Below are 17,054 nucleotides of genomic sequence, written 5' to 3'. Positions count from 1 at the left end.
GGTGGGCAACTCGTCCCCACTTGTGTTGGCACAGACCTAATTCTCTAGTATGCAAAAAGAGGTTTTAAAGCCTTCTGAAGTCCTGTAGTGCTCCTTGGACTCGCCCTTCATGGTGGGTTGCTGTCGGTTGATATGACACCCATTTTATGGTCACACTACTGAAGTTGTTGTTCTGATGGCCTGCGCCCCGATTTTATTCCTCCTGAGACAGCCGGCTGTACACTAAGACATGCTGAAGATAAGAACGGTGAAGCTGACTGGCATGCTTTGTAGTTTTCTCAACCCAGGCGGAGTAACCATTGAGCGCTGGAATATTTTTTTAGCAAAGGATTGCAGACCACGATCATCCCCAGTTTTGATTTATGTTCCAAAAATTATGCCAATAATGAGAGCCTCCTCTTCATCAGCCGAATTGTAATATTATTATACGTGTTACACTCTACTGGCAAAAAAATGCAGTTGTTAACTGAAATTATTTTTAGGACAGTCGTCATCAAAATGCTCAAGACTGTGACAGGCCTAGGCTTTAGACACCCTGTTGGGATGGGGTGTGCTGTTCTCGCCTTTTAAAAGGCATTGTCTGCAGCAACCGCAAAGGCCGCATGCTTCAATGGATGCTGTGTGCTGCTGAATTTTAATTTTGCGTGTCGAATTTGAAGTAGACGCCAGCATCCGACTGGCTTAGAGTTTGTGTTTCCCTGAATGTCTCTTGACAGATAACATGGATTTTCTTGGATGGACTATAAACTAACACCCACTTGTGCATGTGCTTTTATTTGGATCAACATTTTTCAGGCCTGGCACACCAGGCATACACTCTGCCTTATTACGGATTTATAATTCAGGAAGGAACGGGGCATCTGCCTCGGTAGACAAAGCCAAATGGAACAGTGAATACGCTGTGAAGTGCCTGTTTCTTCTGCCAGTCTGTGAAGTGTGAGATCTCTTGACGCCTGTCCGTGCCATTCGAGGTGAAGCCAAGCATCCCTGTCATGTAACTGCTCTTGGACGGGACAGAAGTTGGCATGCAGGTAGGGAGAATTTCAGCTTAGAGAGATGAGAGACATGTGAGTATGTAAGCAGATAAGCTAGCGACCTCACAGATGGGGGCATAACTGTCATGAACTTGGGGGTTCCTGAGCACTCAAATTATCTCAAAATACTAACTACAGTGGAGGAAAGGGGGGGGGGGGGGGGGATTCTAACCCTGGCTAGTAATGAGAGAATCTTTATGAATATATTTATTATACAACAGTGAGTCTTGTAGCAAAGAGCAAAAGGGGTCAAAAAATCCAGAAATCCACAGAAGCACAAACTTAAGTAGAAATCTTATCAACGGCAGCACATTCAATGAACCGCAGGGGACTCTGAGTTTTCTTCCATCTTTATAAGGCTGTGGGCTGTCCCTTGATGGTGAAAGGCAGGTGGCCCCGCCTCTTGAGAGGGGAGGGACCGCCCACTAAACACCTGGTACATAGAAAAAAGATTCTTGGGTATAAAGAAACTTTATGTACATTTTTGTGGATATTAATGACTTGCGAACTGCAAATATTTGGGGGTGAATTCTGTAGAAATTAATGGAGCAAGGCCTGTTTAAAGGATTATTTGTCATGTCAAGGAGGCATCTAGTCTGGCTTTACCGGTCACCCCTCATTGGTGGCTTCCTTTACCAAAGATAGACTCGACTCTTTTTGTTACAGGTGATTGGTGGGGGTGTATGAATCAGTTGGGATAGGCGCAGTGTCAATATTATGGTATGACAAAAATATTTACAGATGGATCATAAGATCCTGTTACTCTCTGCGGGCGCAGTATTTTATATATTCCAGAAGTTCAAGTTTCACTCGGGGAAAAGGTCATCTGACAGACTATCAGCATATGCTCATGAAATGGTGGTGGCAGTCATAGCAGCACTACAATGGCGGAGGACGTGTGGCGAGATGTTCTGATTCATATTCTGTACCAAACAGCCTACAGGTTGGAGTGTCTGCATGCCGGCAAGACAATGCTGGTAATTGGACAGAGTCTGTTATGGTTGAGGAATATGGGAACTGTGGCATCCATCACACAGCCAAGCCGAAATAAGAGTGCGCCACATGCAATCTATGAGCAAAACACGGTGATAAAGTGTCTGTTTGCTTTTCATCCAGCTGTTTGGGGTAGATATGTTGAAACCGTGAGCTTGGGGGACACAGTGGCCAGTGTTTTGAGGATTTTTAAAGGGATGGCTGTTTAGTCGTTCGTGTGCTGTGATGTAAATAACGTCATTTATAAAACACAACACAGTAATCACGCTGTTTAATGACACACCGGATTGTTTCGCTAAAGGAGACCTCCACAGGTGGACTCGTGCTTGTAAATGGAGGTTTCTTTAAGAAGCCAATTTCCTGCCTTATTCCAGTTTTTTCGGTCCTATCCCAGTTTGGTGTGTGCATGTGCACTTCACTGGATATGAATGAGGATGTCAAAGAATATCACGAGAAGGCCTGCGTATTCCTAAAATAAAACACGGCTGGATGTTGGTGACACTTGACCCCCAGTCTTGGTCAGTCTCATATCTGAAGTGGGCGGAAAAGCCAAAGAAATATCAGAAAGCCATTCTTTGAAGATGGACATGAAGTGATAAAGCGTACAGTGGGTATAGAAAAGAATCCCCCCCCCCCCTTCAAAATATTCCCTTTTTTTTTTTGCTTTACAGCCTTAAATGAAAACACACTCAAACTAATGTTTCTGCCCAGCATTACTTACTCAATGTAACCTCTAACATCCAAGTGAAAGATATCACAGCTACAGTTCAAAAACGTTATAAAAATCAAAACCAAGACCTACTGAGATTAATAAAGGATCCCCCCCCCCCCGTGTCAATCTCATTTTGCTGACCCCCCCTTTTGCTTTAATGACAGTCTTGAGTCTGTTGATTCTTCTCTATCAGCTTTGCACACCTAGATTGTGTAATATTTGCCCCCCAGTCTTCTTTACAGAACTGTTCAAGTTCGGTCACATTGGATGGTGAGCGTTGGTGGTCTGCTATCTTCAGATATTTCCACAGGTTTTCAGTGTGATTTATGTCTGGGCTCTGACTGGCCACACGAGGATATTCACTTTTTTCTCCTTCGGCCACTGTGTGGTCAATTTTGCTGTGTGCTTCGGGTCGTTGTCGTGCTGAGAGGTGACCATTCTGGCCATCTTCACCTTTCTGGCAGACGGTAGCAGGTTTTCCTCCATCCATTTTTCCTTTTACCCTAACGTGAGCCCCCGGCCCCCCACAACAGGATGCTGCCCTCTCCATGCTTTACTGTAGGTATGGTGAGCTGCATTGGTGTACTGTTTAGTGTTGAGGCCAGATAGTTTGATTTTGGTCTCATCTGACCAGAAGACATTTTTCCACTTGGCATCAGAATCTTCAAGGTGCATTCTGGCAAACCTCAGACAAGCCTTAATGTGGCCTTTCTTGAGAAGTGCGACCCTCCCGAACAAACCACAATTGTAGAGCGCTTGTGAAATTGTTGTCACCTGCACACCATTAATGACCACTCTGTGCCATCAACAACAACATTTATTTCTAGAGCAGATTTTCATACAAACAATGTAGCTCAAAGTGCTTTACATGGTGAAGAAAGAGAAAAAAGACCAAATAAATAATAAAAATTAGGGAACACTAATTAACATAGAATAAAAGTAAGGTCCGATGGCCAGAGAGGACAGAAAAAACAAAAAAAACTCCAGACGGCTGGAGAGAGGAAAAAAATCTGCTGGGGTTCCAAGGCCACGAGACCACCTGGCCAGCCCCCTGTAGGCATTCTACCTAACATCAATGACCTCAATCAGTCCTCATGGTATTCAGGGTTCTCATGGAAGAACTTGATGATGACGGTCATGTGGACTTCAGGCCTTTAATCTATCAATGTAAGGACATCACGGTGCTTTGATTAGGTGGTGGTGGCGCAGATCGCCACCACAGAAAACCGGAAAAAGAACAGAAGAGAAAGTAGGGGTTAGTATGGATTTTGGAGCCACCATAAATAATAATAAATTGAATATACAAAGCATTAGGGTTAAACTAAGATGAAGCTATGAGAAGACCATGTTAAAGTAATGTGTTTTCAGCCGCGTTTTAAAGTGTATTAGCCTGGCAAATTCCTATTGGTGGGCTATTCCAGATTTTAGATGCATAACAGCAGAAGGTCACCCGCCTCACCACTTCTTTTAAGTTTAGCTCTTGGAATTCTAAGGCCGGAGTTATACTTCACGCGACGCGATGCATGCTCCAGCGGACGCTCCAGCTACGTAAGCGTTGGAAGTGTTTATTCTTGCGCGCGTACTTTACGTAAATCTGGAGGAATCCGCCAGGTGGCGGTGCAAGATATCATCACGGCGAGAAAAAGTCCGGCTTCTCTGTGTTGTGAATTGCCTAGAACACCCATTAAATTCCGATGACACCTTACCGCAATATCTCTGAAAAGGATGTTTATTGATTAAATCCAGGGATGTGTCCATTCCAGCAAGCACTGGGCGCGAGTGAGAAACAATCCCTGGACGAGGCCTCGGCTCATCGCAAGGTGAATACAAGCACACACATACACACTGGCGTCATTTTAGCGGCACCAAATCCCCAAATCTGCATATCTTTGGAAGGAAACTGGAGCACAGTGTGGAAACCCAGCAGGAAAACATGGAAACTCCAGGCAGGGAATATCAGCGACGTGACTCCCTGCAACGCTCCGCCACTGTGTCACCCCCAGGTGTGTAATTATTAGCAGTATTCATTACTTAAACGAAATTACGACTTATCTATACAATGTAATATACATACTTTAATGCTTTTCTTCATGAAAGTGATATCAAGTATAAATCTAAGGATTCTAAATGTGCAGAGAGTTGAAATGTCATACATTTAATGTGCTCACTGTGGTGATCTATTGCTGGCGATCCGCTGCTGTCAGGACCAGAGGAAGCCCTAGAAAGAAAGATGGCACAGAAGACGTTATGTGAGACCTTTAAAACGTATTGTGTCATTACGATCGGGAAAATCCGATGTTTGAATATAAAAGCACCACGAATACATCTGTATGTCGGCATTTTGCTTCACCACATCAAACCATTTATCAAATATCGAAGCGTGCAGACCGATCTCGTAGGATCCGCAAAGCGGCTTTCTGTCACATGTAGATAGTAAACAGAGACTCTGATGTCACATTCCAACTTTTAGCACACTGCGCCCCCCCCCCGACTTTTTGCTGGTACTGCAACTCATGCACGTGTCTCGTTAATTTCTGAGGATCTGCTCAGAGGACGCATCAAATGAATGCTCAGAACGCGTGGCAGCCATGATGCGAGCGTGTACGCGTTCTGAGGCGTGAAGTATAAATGAGCCCTAAGTAGACACTCATTTCAAGATCTAATGTTATGATTTGGAGTGTAAGGTGTAAGACATTCCGAAATATAAGATGGAGCAGATTATTTAAAGCTTTGTAAACCATAAGCAGTATTTTAAAGTCCATTCTAAATGACACATCAAATCCTGTAACTCCTTCAAAGTGGCCATTGGTCTCTTACCAGTTTCCTCCTTGCTCTTCCATCCAGTTTGGAGGATTCAGGGAGGGTCCTAGTGGTACCAAACACTTCTTTATGATGGACTTTACTGGGCTCCTTAAAATTGATAAAGCCTTTGAGATTTTGTTGTCTCCATCTCCTGCCTTATGTCTGCCCACAACTCTCACCCTGAGATCTTTTGAAAGTGGCCTGCCACCCATAGTCAGTTGTGTGGTCTCAGTCGTACTGCCAAGCAAGGGAATGAATGGTCCAGGAACAGCTTCACTAATCACACTCATTACAATTGATCACAGGTGGAAAGAAGCCAGTAACCGTAATGGGAATGGGGGGCACTGACACCTGATTGAGTGTTTTATTAATCTCAGGATTTCTTGTTTTTTATTTTTTATTTTTTTTTAATTCTTCTGAACTGTAGCTGTGATGTCTTTCACTTGGATGTTAGAGGTTGCATTGAGTAAGTAAAGCTGGCAAAAATATTAAGTTTGTGTGTTTTCATTTAAGGCTGGAAAGCAATAAAAATGGGAATATTTCGAGGGGGGGGATTCTTTTCTATACCCACTGTAGATAAACGGTCGTATTAAAGTGTGTGTAATGAACAAAATTTGGGAGGGGTTCTTTAGTTAAGGTATCCTTTATAAGCGAATATGAACAGTCTGCCTGTTATAAGCCTTCTGACATGATATAAAACAACGTAAAAACACATTTCAAGAGTCTTATTACATTTAACCCTAACGTTAGTAACCTCTTACCCTTAGGTCTGAGTGTGGCTCAGAGTGTCAGAGTGTGCTGTAAAAATGGTGTCGTCTTTCGGATGAGACATAAAGCCGAGGTTCTGACACTCTGGTCATAAAAGATCCCTGGGTAGGGTGTATCCCGATTTCCATGCTAAATTGCCCACCACAGCCTATCCATTCTGCCCCCCCTAATGACCCCCTGACTCAGGTGGTGAAGGGGTGAGACACAGCCAATCAAACAGCTCATGCGTGGTGAGCGTACCAGCATAAAAACATTGCTGCCGTCATGTCAGGCAGGTGGATGGATGCACATTAGTGTGGTGGTTGATGTGTCTGCACACTCGCTCTGTGAAGCGCTTTGAGTAGGCAGAAGAGTGTTATAATTAGAAATGTAAAGAATTATTATAATTATTATTGCATGCTGTCATTTAAGATGGGAGTGGCAGATAATTGGGTTCATTTGCTGTCACCACCTCACACTGCACTTCAGTTGTTGGCAGTGATGCTCCTTAAAGCTGCTCTGCCAACTGCCATGAGCTGGAAAAGAGGAAGAAGTAGCAGGAGATGAAGTTTGATTGTCAGGTGTGTGTGACGGCTTGTCTATAATTTGGATGACAGGCACCCCCCCCCCCTTTTTTTTTTTTATTATTAAATTTGAATAGAAGTGACCAAAGTGTCGGGCCTTGTCAGTCATATGTAGATGAAGCGCCTTTCAGCATCATGAGGTATTCGGAGTTCTCTCTCTTTCTCTTTTATTTGTGCCCTCACCTCTAATAGGAATGGAGCTGGCAGCCTTGGCTTGGTTAACTTCTTCGGTTTCACGTTTTTTTCCTTATTTTTCTGATTCCCCAGAGGCTGAGTGACTCATCACCTTGGAATGAAGCTCCTCAGCCGGCTCACTTCGGACGACTTCTTGCACCTGCCAGTTTTTAGCGGCTGGCACTTTTTTTCTGTTGCAGGAAATGTTCCCCTTGTGAGTCAGTGGGGCGTCCAGCTGTTTCGCTCTGACCTCCTTTTAGGAGTCACGCAGCCGGTTTGTGGCTAAAGTCTGCATGGGTGGCACCTCAGCTAATGGCAGGCCCTTGGCGTCCTCCTCTAACCTGTCTGCTCTAATGCCGCCTTGCGGGGGGGTCCAGTCTCGACTTGAGCAGACCTCCGCTGCGACGTGACCTACTTCTGTGGGCTTTAGCAGCCCCAGGGAGCTCTTACAGTTCAGTTATGTCACAGCATAAAGCTGGCAGCACCTCGGTGGAGTGAGGACAGCCGGCAGACGTGACTCGCCGGATCATCGCGGTTAATCTGCTCCTCGTGTTTGGGAGCCTGCAGTGCGGGCGAGGAGGTGGCACAATTGGCTGCCTGAAGCGACCCTCGGTCAAGATGTGAGGAGCCTACGGGAGTTTTGGGGTCCATCAACTGTGAGACCTTGACGCCGAGGACACAAATAGACCGCCATCTAGCTCTTGGCTTTGTGCTCGGCTGTGTCATTTATAGTGGCAGCAGCAGACTTATGAGGTGGGCTTTTTTAGGGTGGAGGGTGTTGTGGTGGTGGTGGTTCCTCATAGGAATCTGATATAGCAGTGGGGGTAAATGGGGGGAGGGTTACCCCTGGAAAATGTCCATCTTTGGTCACATGACCATTATATTTTAGTGCTTAGTCATATTTTTTGTGGTTCATACATGTCAAGTGATGATTGTTACTCTTTTATGTGGTACTAAGCTTTGGCGAGTTAGAAAACAAAAAATGCAACTTTGCTAATTATGTTTAATACTAAATAATAATGAAATAAGAACTTTTGTGTTTATTAACTTATTAAATTTAATATATAATTTGATATACTTGGTTACATTTCACATGACATTTGGGGGAGTGGCACAGCACAGGGTCAGCTATGGTACTGCGCCCCTGGAGTGTGTGACAAAGTAAGTACCCCCCATGAACTCTGTGTGTTATGTGAACATAATCAGGATTTGTTCTTGATGCACCCTCTGTTTTACGTTAAGCCCTAGGAAACACACGGACCACCGGTCCTCAAGTAGAGCAAGTTGAACTGTTCATTTTGGAAAGTCCATGGCAAAAATACAACTTCACAAACATCATTGATGGTTTTATCTTCCTCTTCTTCCTAATTTGGAGTTCTTCATCATGGGTCCTGATCAATAAACACACTACACCCACTTGATTACCAACTTGAAGGATGAGTGTGGTGTGTCCTGGGGGGGGGGGATTATTAGTAGAGTGCCTTGTGACAATCAAGCTTTTATTAAAATGAACTTTTCAGCCCAGTGGTGACACCCTTAACAGATGGCACCGCTTTTCTTTCAGCCTTGTCACTCTGTTGACGATTTTATTTTTCTGAAGTTGCCGCAAGCTGAAATGTTTTGACTTTCCAGAATGTGTCCGGTTCTAAGCCCCCGTAAGTTCACAAGCACCAGCAGGATGCCATGCCGTTTGTGTCTTGACGGTGAGCAGGTGCCACAGCTGGCGTCAGTCTGCCGCTTCTATCACCTAATCGGCTTCTGCAGTTTGCTTAATCCTCAGCAGATGTTACCACCTTTTCTTTTTGCCTAGTCATCCTGTCAATTACTTTGCTGTAAGAAAGATGCAATATAACTTCACTGAGGTTGGCACTACCCACATTTTTTGCTTGGGTAGTGCATCATAACCTTTTAATTGAGACCACGATGAGAGTGCTAGCCCTAGTAGTTTGCGAGTAATCGCATGACAGACAAACAAACAGACCTTAGCATTTGTTTTATATACTGTGAGGACTGTCTGTGCTACCCATCTAAGACGAGTTGAAGTCGAAGTAGTCAACATAAACCTCAGCATTTTCAGTGTTAATGTTTACAGTGCACCATACAGTACAGCTGGAAAGTATTTTGTCAAGCGTGTAGTAGTAAAAGGCATTTCATTTGTCTTTCCAACAGATGACACATTGCAAACATTAGCACTGCTTTTGTGACTCCCTTACCAAATGACATCTAACAGACAGCAACTGACAGACATTTCTCCCTTTATTAAGGTGGATTATTGATGAGCGAAGCAGGCAAGTTTCGATTTGAATGCAGTTTCACAATACTGACGCTAAAATTCATTTGGCAGGCAATTACAAAATGCAAAGGGGTTGGGGGGTCGGGGGGGGGGGGAGGAGGAGGAAACCAGATGGTGCTCCCTAAAGACTGAGAGGTTGCTCTTCTGTGGGTACCTGTGTTCTTTTTTTTTTTTGCAGCTACATAAAGTATATGATTTGTACCCCACGGGTAAAATGAATTCTATGTATGCCTCTTGCTGGCACCATGTGTTGGAGTGCAGTACTTTTTTTTTTTTTTCTTCAAATGTGACATGTTGAATATTTTTCCCCCCACAGATGCACTAAAACACCCCATTTTGCACAGGAAAGGAAAGTTCAGCACATGGATGCTTTGTTTTGTTTTTCTTTTCACTAGAGGTCTTTATTTAAATACTGAATGACGGACAGGAACGTGTGAAATTAATGCATTAAGACACTTCTGGGCAAACGTTCGTGGTGTGAATTTCCCTGGAAGCGAAAATGAAGTTTTCGCTATTAAGCACATGTGTCGCATTTTTGGTTATCTGCCCTGCCTCCTGTATCGTGTGGCCTATGGAGGTGGTGGGCCCACCTAATTATTGGCAGCTGGGGTACTTAAGTGGAAGACATCGTTTTTTTCGTACTCGTTTGGATTTTCTGCTTTTGTGCCCCTGGTTACTTATTTGGATTTTCTCTGGATCTCTTCAACATTTTTGTCCATTTTTCCTGTCCTGCCGTTTGTGGTCTTCTTTCTTTTTTATTTATTTTAATTATTGGTAATTTGCAAAAAAAAAAAATTTTTCTTGTGATTTGTGAGCTGCTAAGTGTCTTCCTAATAAACGCATGTGTTTTACTTGTGACCTTAAAGACATGCAGCTCAGCCTGAACTTGGCTACTCTTAATCACGTGTGGCCTGTTTTTGTTTTTTAATTGTTGAATTTCGGCGTTTTGTTGCAAATCCTACTACATAAAGCACAAAAAAAAAGGGGGGGTAGGGGTCTCTGAAGAACCACTTAAAAGTCCGCACCTGCCTTTATTCAAGGCTGGGCCTCTTGATTAGGACTCGCCTGAGGCCACCTAACCCCAACTCAGAAGGCAGGCCTCGGTCTGCACAGGCTCACAACTGGGCCCAGTGCTGTTAAAAGTTCAAATTTGCAAAACTAAAGAAGTTAAGCAAAGGAATCAAATGGATGTATGGATGGAAACAAAAACAGCATAAAAGGCCCAAACAGTCCAAAGACAGTGATTTCTTTCTTTTATTGTGGGCACCCCCAGCACACACACACAGGCAGGGACACTTATAAGAGGCTCAGTTAAAGGATATAATAAAGTATATATTCAACAAATAAAGAAACAATTAGAAAGAAAAAAACAATTATTAAACAAAAAGTGTACGCAAAAGCCCTCCTCGATTCCGTGCCGGTGATAATTCTTTGCATACACTAAATACATGACACCAAACAAAAACAGCAGCGGCTGCTCGGTAAACAATAAAGACTTCTGATAAACGGAGTCCAGTATGGCAGCAGATGACGATGGAGTGTGGCGGCCCTCTGAATGGTTTCAGGTGTAGTGTGAAGGTTTGGCGTCATTGGGAGCCCCCAGCCGAGACGAAATCACACAGACAGGCAGCCACAGGACGGTACATCCCGACAGAATCTGCAGTCCATGGTGGTTGTAATTGTCCTCCTGTGGTGTGTGATGCGTCAAAACAAATTCAGGCAGTTGTTTGCGATCCCCTCTGTGTCTTTCTTGGCTCTCTTATTAAAGAGCCCATGTCAGTTATCCTTCCCAGCATCCCCTGCACTCTCTGCCCAATAGTGTGCAATACTGCCAGGGCTGCTGGGAGTTGTAGCCAACTTTAGGTTGTGCTGCTGCAACCTTAAGATGAACACATCTGGGCAAAATCCAAAGGACCTGCACCTCATCCTAGAGATGGGGTTGGGGGTGGGGTGGGGGTGTCAATACTAAATAATCCAAATGAGTACAAGAAAAACTAAACGACAGTTGGTGTCCCATTTACCTGACTTGTAGGTGGTGGAGATGTCAAACTTGACGACTGCCTTTGCAGATGCCATCGCCTGAGTGAGGATGTCAGATTACACAACTAGAGATCAGAGGTTATGACAAATTACACACCAGCAGAGCTTCATGTTTTCAAAATGTCTTTCACCTAACCCCCCACCAGTTAGCCATACGCGCCAATTCTGTGGTCCCGAGGGTAAGAGGTGGGGGATACACGAATGGTAGTGGTGGTGGTGGTGGTTTGTGCCTCAGATTATCTAATGCCAGTCTGCTTTCCATGTAGGAGCAAGGACAGGTTCCAGTCTACCATCCAACACCCAGCCAGACCCGCCTTGCCACCCAGCTGACGGAAGAGGAGCAAGTAAGGATCGCCCAGCGTATCGGCCTCATCCAGCACCTCCCCAAAGGCGTGTACGGCCCCGGCCGGGACGACTCAGAGAAGAAGATACGAGAGTGAGTCTTTAAATCTTTTACACTATGTATAGTTAGGTGGTCTTGTCCTGTTTGCACCCCCTACACTGCCCCTGTACCTGCCAAACCAGTCCTTTACTGGAGTTCCTCTTACTTTCTAATTCCAGTTGCAGTCAACTTATGTGTGTGTGCCAGCTGAGGAGATCACTCGGGGTGTCGCTCCTCCTCCTCTTCCTCAGGATGGCACAGCTGGGATGCAAAATTGGCACCTTTCGGGGTAACGAGCAGCGATTTCTTCCCCTCTGGTTATCGAGTTTCCCTGTTCAGCTCAATGCTAGAATTTGCTGCCTTATTCACATCCCAGCTGGGCCATCGTATGGGGGAGAGAGGACCTTCTGGTGGGTCACAGACATCCTGGGCGAATTCCTGAGTAGGGACGATGCCCTGCCTATAAAGAGTATTCACCCCCACAGACATTTTATCATTACAGGAAATGGATTAGCAGCGGGTTTCATTTGGCATTTATAGACCTCTGGTCAACAGGAAAGGACTCTTTAATGTCAAAGCGAAAACGGCCCAAGGAGAAAGCCACAAAGATGACAACGTGAATGTCCTGAGGTGGCCGAGTCCTGACTGAGTGAGTCCAGTGGAGCATTCGGGACTGGCCTTGTCAGGGGCTTCTCACTCACGACCTCCATGACACCTGGCACGGCTTGAGGAGCGTCACAAAGAACTGGGGTGGGGTGGGGGGGCACGGGCACCAATAGAGAAAGATCCGAACACAGAGACTCAAGGCTCTTATATTTGTAACTCGTTTAGACCACCTAGCAGAGATGTGCGTCCCCTCTGACTTTAAAAGACCCTTTCTGTGTTGGTCGGTGTCAAAAAGTCAAATCCCCGGTGATTCAATCTTACAGTCCATCCGGAAAGTATTCCCAGCGCTTCATCACTTTTTCCACATTTTGTTATGTTACAGCCTTATTCCAAAATGGATTAAATTTATTTTTTTCCTCAGAATTCTACACACAACACCCCATAATGACAACGTGAAAAAAGTTTACTTGAGGTTTTTGCAAATTTATTAAAAATAAAAAACTGAGAAATCACATGTCCATAAGTATTCACAGCCTTTGCTCAATACTTTGTCGATGCACCTTTGTTAGCAATTACAGCCTCAAGTCTTTTTGAATATGATGGCACAAGCTTGGCACACCTATCCTTGGCCAGTTTGGCCCATTCCTCTTTGCAGCACCTCTCAAGCTCCATCAGGTTGGATGGGAAGCGTCGGTGCACAGCCATTTTAAGATCTCTCCAGAGATGTTCAATCGGATTCAAGTCTGGGCTCTGGCTGGGCCACTCAAGGACATTCACAGAGTTGTCCTGAAGCCACTCCTTTGATATCTTGGCTGTGTGCTTAGGGTCGTTGTGCTGCTGAAAGATGAACCGTTGCCCCAGTCTGAGGTCAAGAGCGCTCTGGAGCAGGTTTTCATCCAGGATGTCTCTGTACATTGCTGCAGTCATCTTTCCCTTTATCCTGACTAGTCTCCCAGTCCCCACAGCTTGATGCTGCCACCACCATGCTTCACTGTAGGGATGGTATTGGCCTGGTGATGAGCGGTGCCTGGTTTCCTCCAAACGTGACGCCTGGCATTCACACCAAAGAGTTCAATCTTTGTCTCATCAGACCAGAGAATTTTCTTTCTCATGGTCTGAGAGTCCTTCAGGTGCCTTTTGTCAAACTCCAGGCGGGCTGCCATGTGCCTTTTACTAAGGAGTGGCTTCCGTCTGGCCACTCTACCATACAGGCCTGATTGGTGGATTGCTGCAGAGATGGTTGTCCTTCTGGAAGGTTCTCCTCTCTCCACAGAGGACCTCTGGAGCTCTGACAGACTGACTATCGGGTTCTTGGTCACCTCCCTGACTAAGACCCTTCTCCCCCAATCGCTCAGTTTAGATGGCCAGCCAGCTCTAGGAAGAGTCCTGGTGGTTTCAAACTTCTTCCACTTACGGATGATGGAGGCCACTGTGCTCATTGGGACCTTCAAAGCAGCAGAAATTTTTCTGTAACCTTCCCCAGATTTGTGCCTCGAGACAATCCTGTCTCAGAGGTCTACAGACAATTCCTTTGACTTCATGCTTGGTTTGTGCTCTGACATGAACTGTCAACTGTGGGACCTTCTATAGACAGGTGTGTGCCTTTCCAAATCATGTCCAGTCCACTGAATTTACCACAGGTGGACTACAATGAAGCTGCAGAAACATCTCAAGGATGATCAGGGGAAACAGGAGGCACCTGAGCTCAATTTGGAGCTTCATGGCAAAGGCTGTGAATACTTATGTACAGGTGCTTTCTCAATTTTTTTATTTTTAATAAATTTGCAAAAAACCTCAAGTAAACTTTTCTCACGTTGTCATTATGGGGTGTTGTGTGTAGAATTCTGAGGAAAAAAAATGAATTTAATCCATTTTGGAATAAGGCTGTGACATAACAAAATGTGGAAATAGTGATGAAGCGCTGGGAATACTTTCCGGATGCACTGTAGATGATAAGAACATATGAAGGGGGGGGGGGGGCGCATACTTTTTTATAGGCAGGTTTGTGGACAGCCCCTTAAAATCCAAAGCCGCCCCCTACTGGCCGTACATGTCACTGGTGTAGACTGGCCCGTGTTTGGATGTCTGTCACTCTTCACTTTATGTGGCACTCTTTATGTGGCATCTTTCAAGGGCACTGCCATCACAACTCAAGTGTGCTTCAGTGTCCATTTTTGAGGGAGATGACATCCAGCCAAACCAGTGGAGTGGAGTGGACACATCTGAGCCAGGAAGGGAAGCTACTATGTCTTGTGTGAATTGCCTGTGCCCCTGCCACATGGATGAAGTGGCAGACAAGGTGGCACTTTGTGTTGCTGATGCCGTATGTTTAAGAAGTAACCATCCTGTCGTCCTTTCTCTCACTGGCTTTGTGTGTTCCCCTTGCAGGTGTGTCATCTGCATGATGGACTTTGTTTATGGCGACCCCATCCGGTTCCTGCCCTGCATGCACACGTACCACCTGGACTGTATAGACGACTGGCTCATGCGATCCTTCACCTGCCCTTCCTGCATGGAGCCCGTTGATGCTGCCTTGTTGTCATCCTATGAGACCAATTGATGTGCCCAGCGCAACACTAACTGACCCCCCCGTCAAACCCCATCACCACCTTCTTCCCAAAACCCCCCTCTTCTCTCCCCCCCCCCCCCCCCCCCCAATACTCCTCACCCTCCCTTTTCCCTGGTGGTTGTAAGATTGGAGGGGGGCGGGGGCTGGCATTTAGGTGGATGCACATCAGATCCCTTCTTGGACTATCGGTGGGCTTTTTCCAGATTTATGGTCCTGCTGGTTCAGACGACGGAATCACCAAGGGGGGGGGGAGAAAAAAAAAAGACAACAAGGAATGACAGACGGGACGAGGCTTGTGAACTCCTACACGCCAAAGGGTCAGTACTGAGAAAGTGTGAGCTGTTTAACTGAAATTTGAGCGGGTGACGCCTTGACCCTCGTTCTGCTTGGCACAGTCGGCTCTTCCCAGGGTTGTTTCTGGCCGATTCCATCATTACGGTCAAGGCTGCCCGGTGCCAAAGCAGATCCAAACACTTTATTTATTTATTTATTTACTGGACACTGAGACAGGAACAGCTGTGGTGGGAATTCACGAGTGGAAGACATGATGGCGATGGGCGGAGGTACTGTGAGGAAGCCCACTTTGTCATATCAGGGCTCCCACCATGACATGTATCTTCAAACCTCCCTCTCGTTTGTTTTCATCCCAAGTAATGCCCACTCGGTGGTCTTGGACTGGGGAGGGGCGCAGGATTGCCTCTTGAAGATTTAGTAGTGGAAGGTGGCGCGGGGCACATTGCACTTCTCTTCACAGGTCTTGACGAGAGCTGCCACCTCAGCGTCACACAAAGGTGGAAAGCACAAAAGCAGCTCAGACCGCTCCTCCATGTTGTAAGGTAAAACGGCTTCAAAAATGAAGGCAACCCTTTTTACTTCTCAGAGTGGTGGCTGCTTTGTCTTTAATTGGTCCCTTCAAATCCTAAATATTTTCCTGTGACAAGTTGACCTGGGTGGGGGGGATTGGTCCTCCAAACTGAGGTGGCACTGCTTACCACGTGGGTGCCATCTTTTGGTAACCAGGTGGGAGTCTTCCAAGGTTATGTTGTTCTTGTGCCCCGCCCCTAATCCTATGGTACTGTGTTCTAGCTCCGCCCCTTTGCAGTGCTGCTCCGCCCTCAGCCCAGCCCGGTGTGCCGTCTCCTGATTTTGAGGTCCTTAGTCAATCGGTGGTCTGAGCTGCAGCCTCGTCTTCATGTGACCCTCATTGTCGTCTTTTGACGTCCACTGCTGATTTATTTTTCGTTTTTCAGTCAATTCTGTCCAAGTTGTTCACTGACTCCTCTTATCTAACATTACTGCCCCCCCCCCCCCCCCCCCCCTCCATGCTGATGGGCAAACTTTCCTGGCCTTCATTAAACTCCATCGCTTGGTCACAGCCCCCCCACCCCCTTGTCTCTCCTGCTGCTTGTCGCCCATCTTTTCTTAATGGATTTGTCTCGTTGCACCACCCTCAACTCCAGGGTGCCCCCTTGCCCCTTTACATTCCGGGCCTTCCTACTGCAGCTGATTAGATGCCAGTGCCGTTCCCATGGTCAGCTCTGGCTGGTGCCACCCAGATGGAATCTTGTGTTTTATTCTGAAAGACTCTGAAGTGACTTTCTTCTCAAACAGGTCAAGGCGTTCTCGGCCGTCCTTGGCTCTGGCATCCTTGGCACAGGGGCATGGACTTGGGAAGCTTCTGTTTTGCACAGCCCTGGATTGGGGATTTTTTTTTTCCCTCCCCATTCCAAATGGAATCCGTTACCTTCGGTGTTTTTAATAAAAAAAATGAAAAGGTTTGTGTGTGCGTCAGGCCGGCAGTGTGGCAGCAAACCGGATTTGGACCCCAAAGGGGGTGGCGCTGGAGTCTGGATGTCCTCAGTGAGGAGGCCCGAATACCAAGGAGGTTGAAATGGAGACCCCCAGCCCTGAAGGTGTGTGCGTAAATGTTTGTTCCGTATACACACACTGTCGAGGCCTGCTGGACATTTCCATTGTCGTGACTTTGAGGCAACTCTGCAGTCTCCATATTAAATCCAGAGGGGTCGCGGCCCCCCTGTTAGCTCAGATTAGACCTGACTGAGTTCAGCCTTTATTGTCCAAACCAGATCTTTGGTGGGTTTCTATAAACTTAGTTGA

At 46.0% G+C, this 17,054-nt stretch overlaps 1 protein-coding gene across 1 annotated transcript in view; it reads left to right on the top strand.

The window, feature by feature from the left end:
* rnf11b (ring finger protein 11b) overlaps window positions 1-15,019 on the top strand; it is a 45,702-nt gene extending 30,683 nt beyond the window's left edge. The window contains exons 2-3 of the mRNA XM_028812457.2: window positions 11,646-11,815; window positions 14,756-15,019. Coding sequence (XP_028668290.1) covers window positions 11,646-11,815; window positions 14,756-14,927 — 342 coding nt within the window. The 3' untranslated portion in view covers window positions 14,928-15,019. The remainder of the gene's footprint in view (window positions 1-11,645; window positions 11,816-14,755) is intronic.
* Window positions 15,020-17,054: the final 2,035 nt, after the last annotated feature.

Source organism: Erpetoichthys calabaricus, chromosome 10 (genome assembly GCF_900747795.2).
Source record: "Erpetoichthys calabaricus chromosome 10, fErpCal1.3, whole genome shotgun sequence".
NCBI lineage: Eukaryota > Metazoa > Chordata > Cladistia > Polypteriformes > Polypteridae > Erpetoichthys > Erpetoichthys calabaricus.
This window is presented reverse-complemented; position numbering and strand designations above follow the sequence as displayed.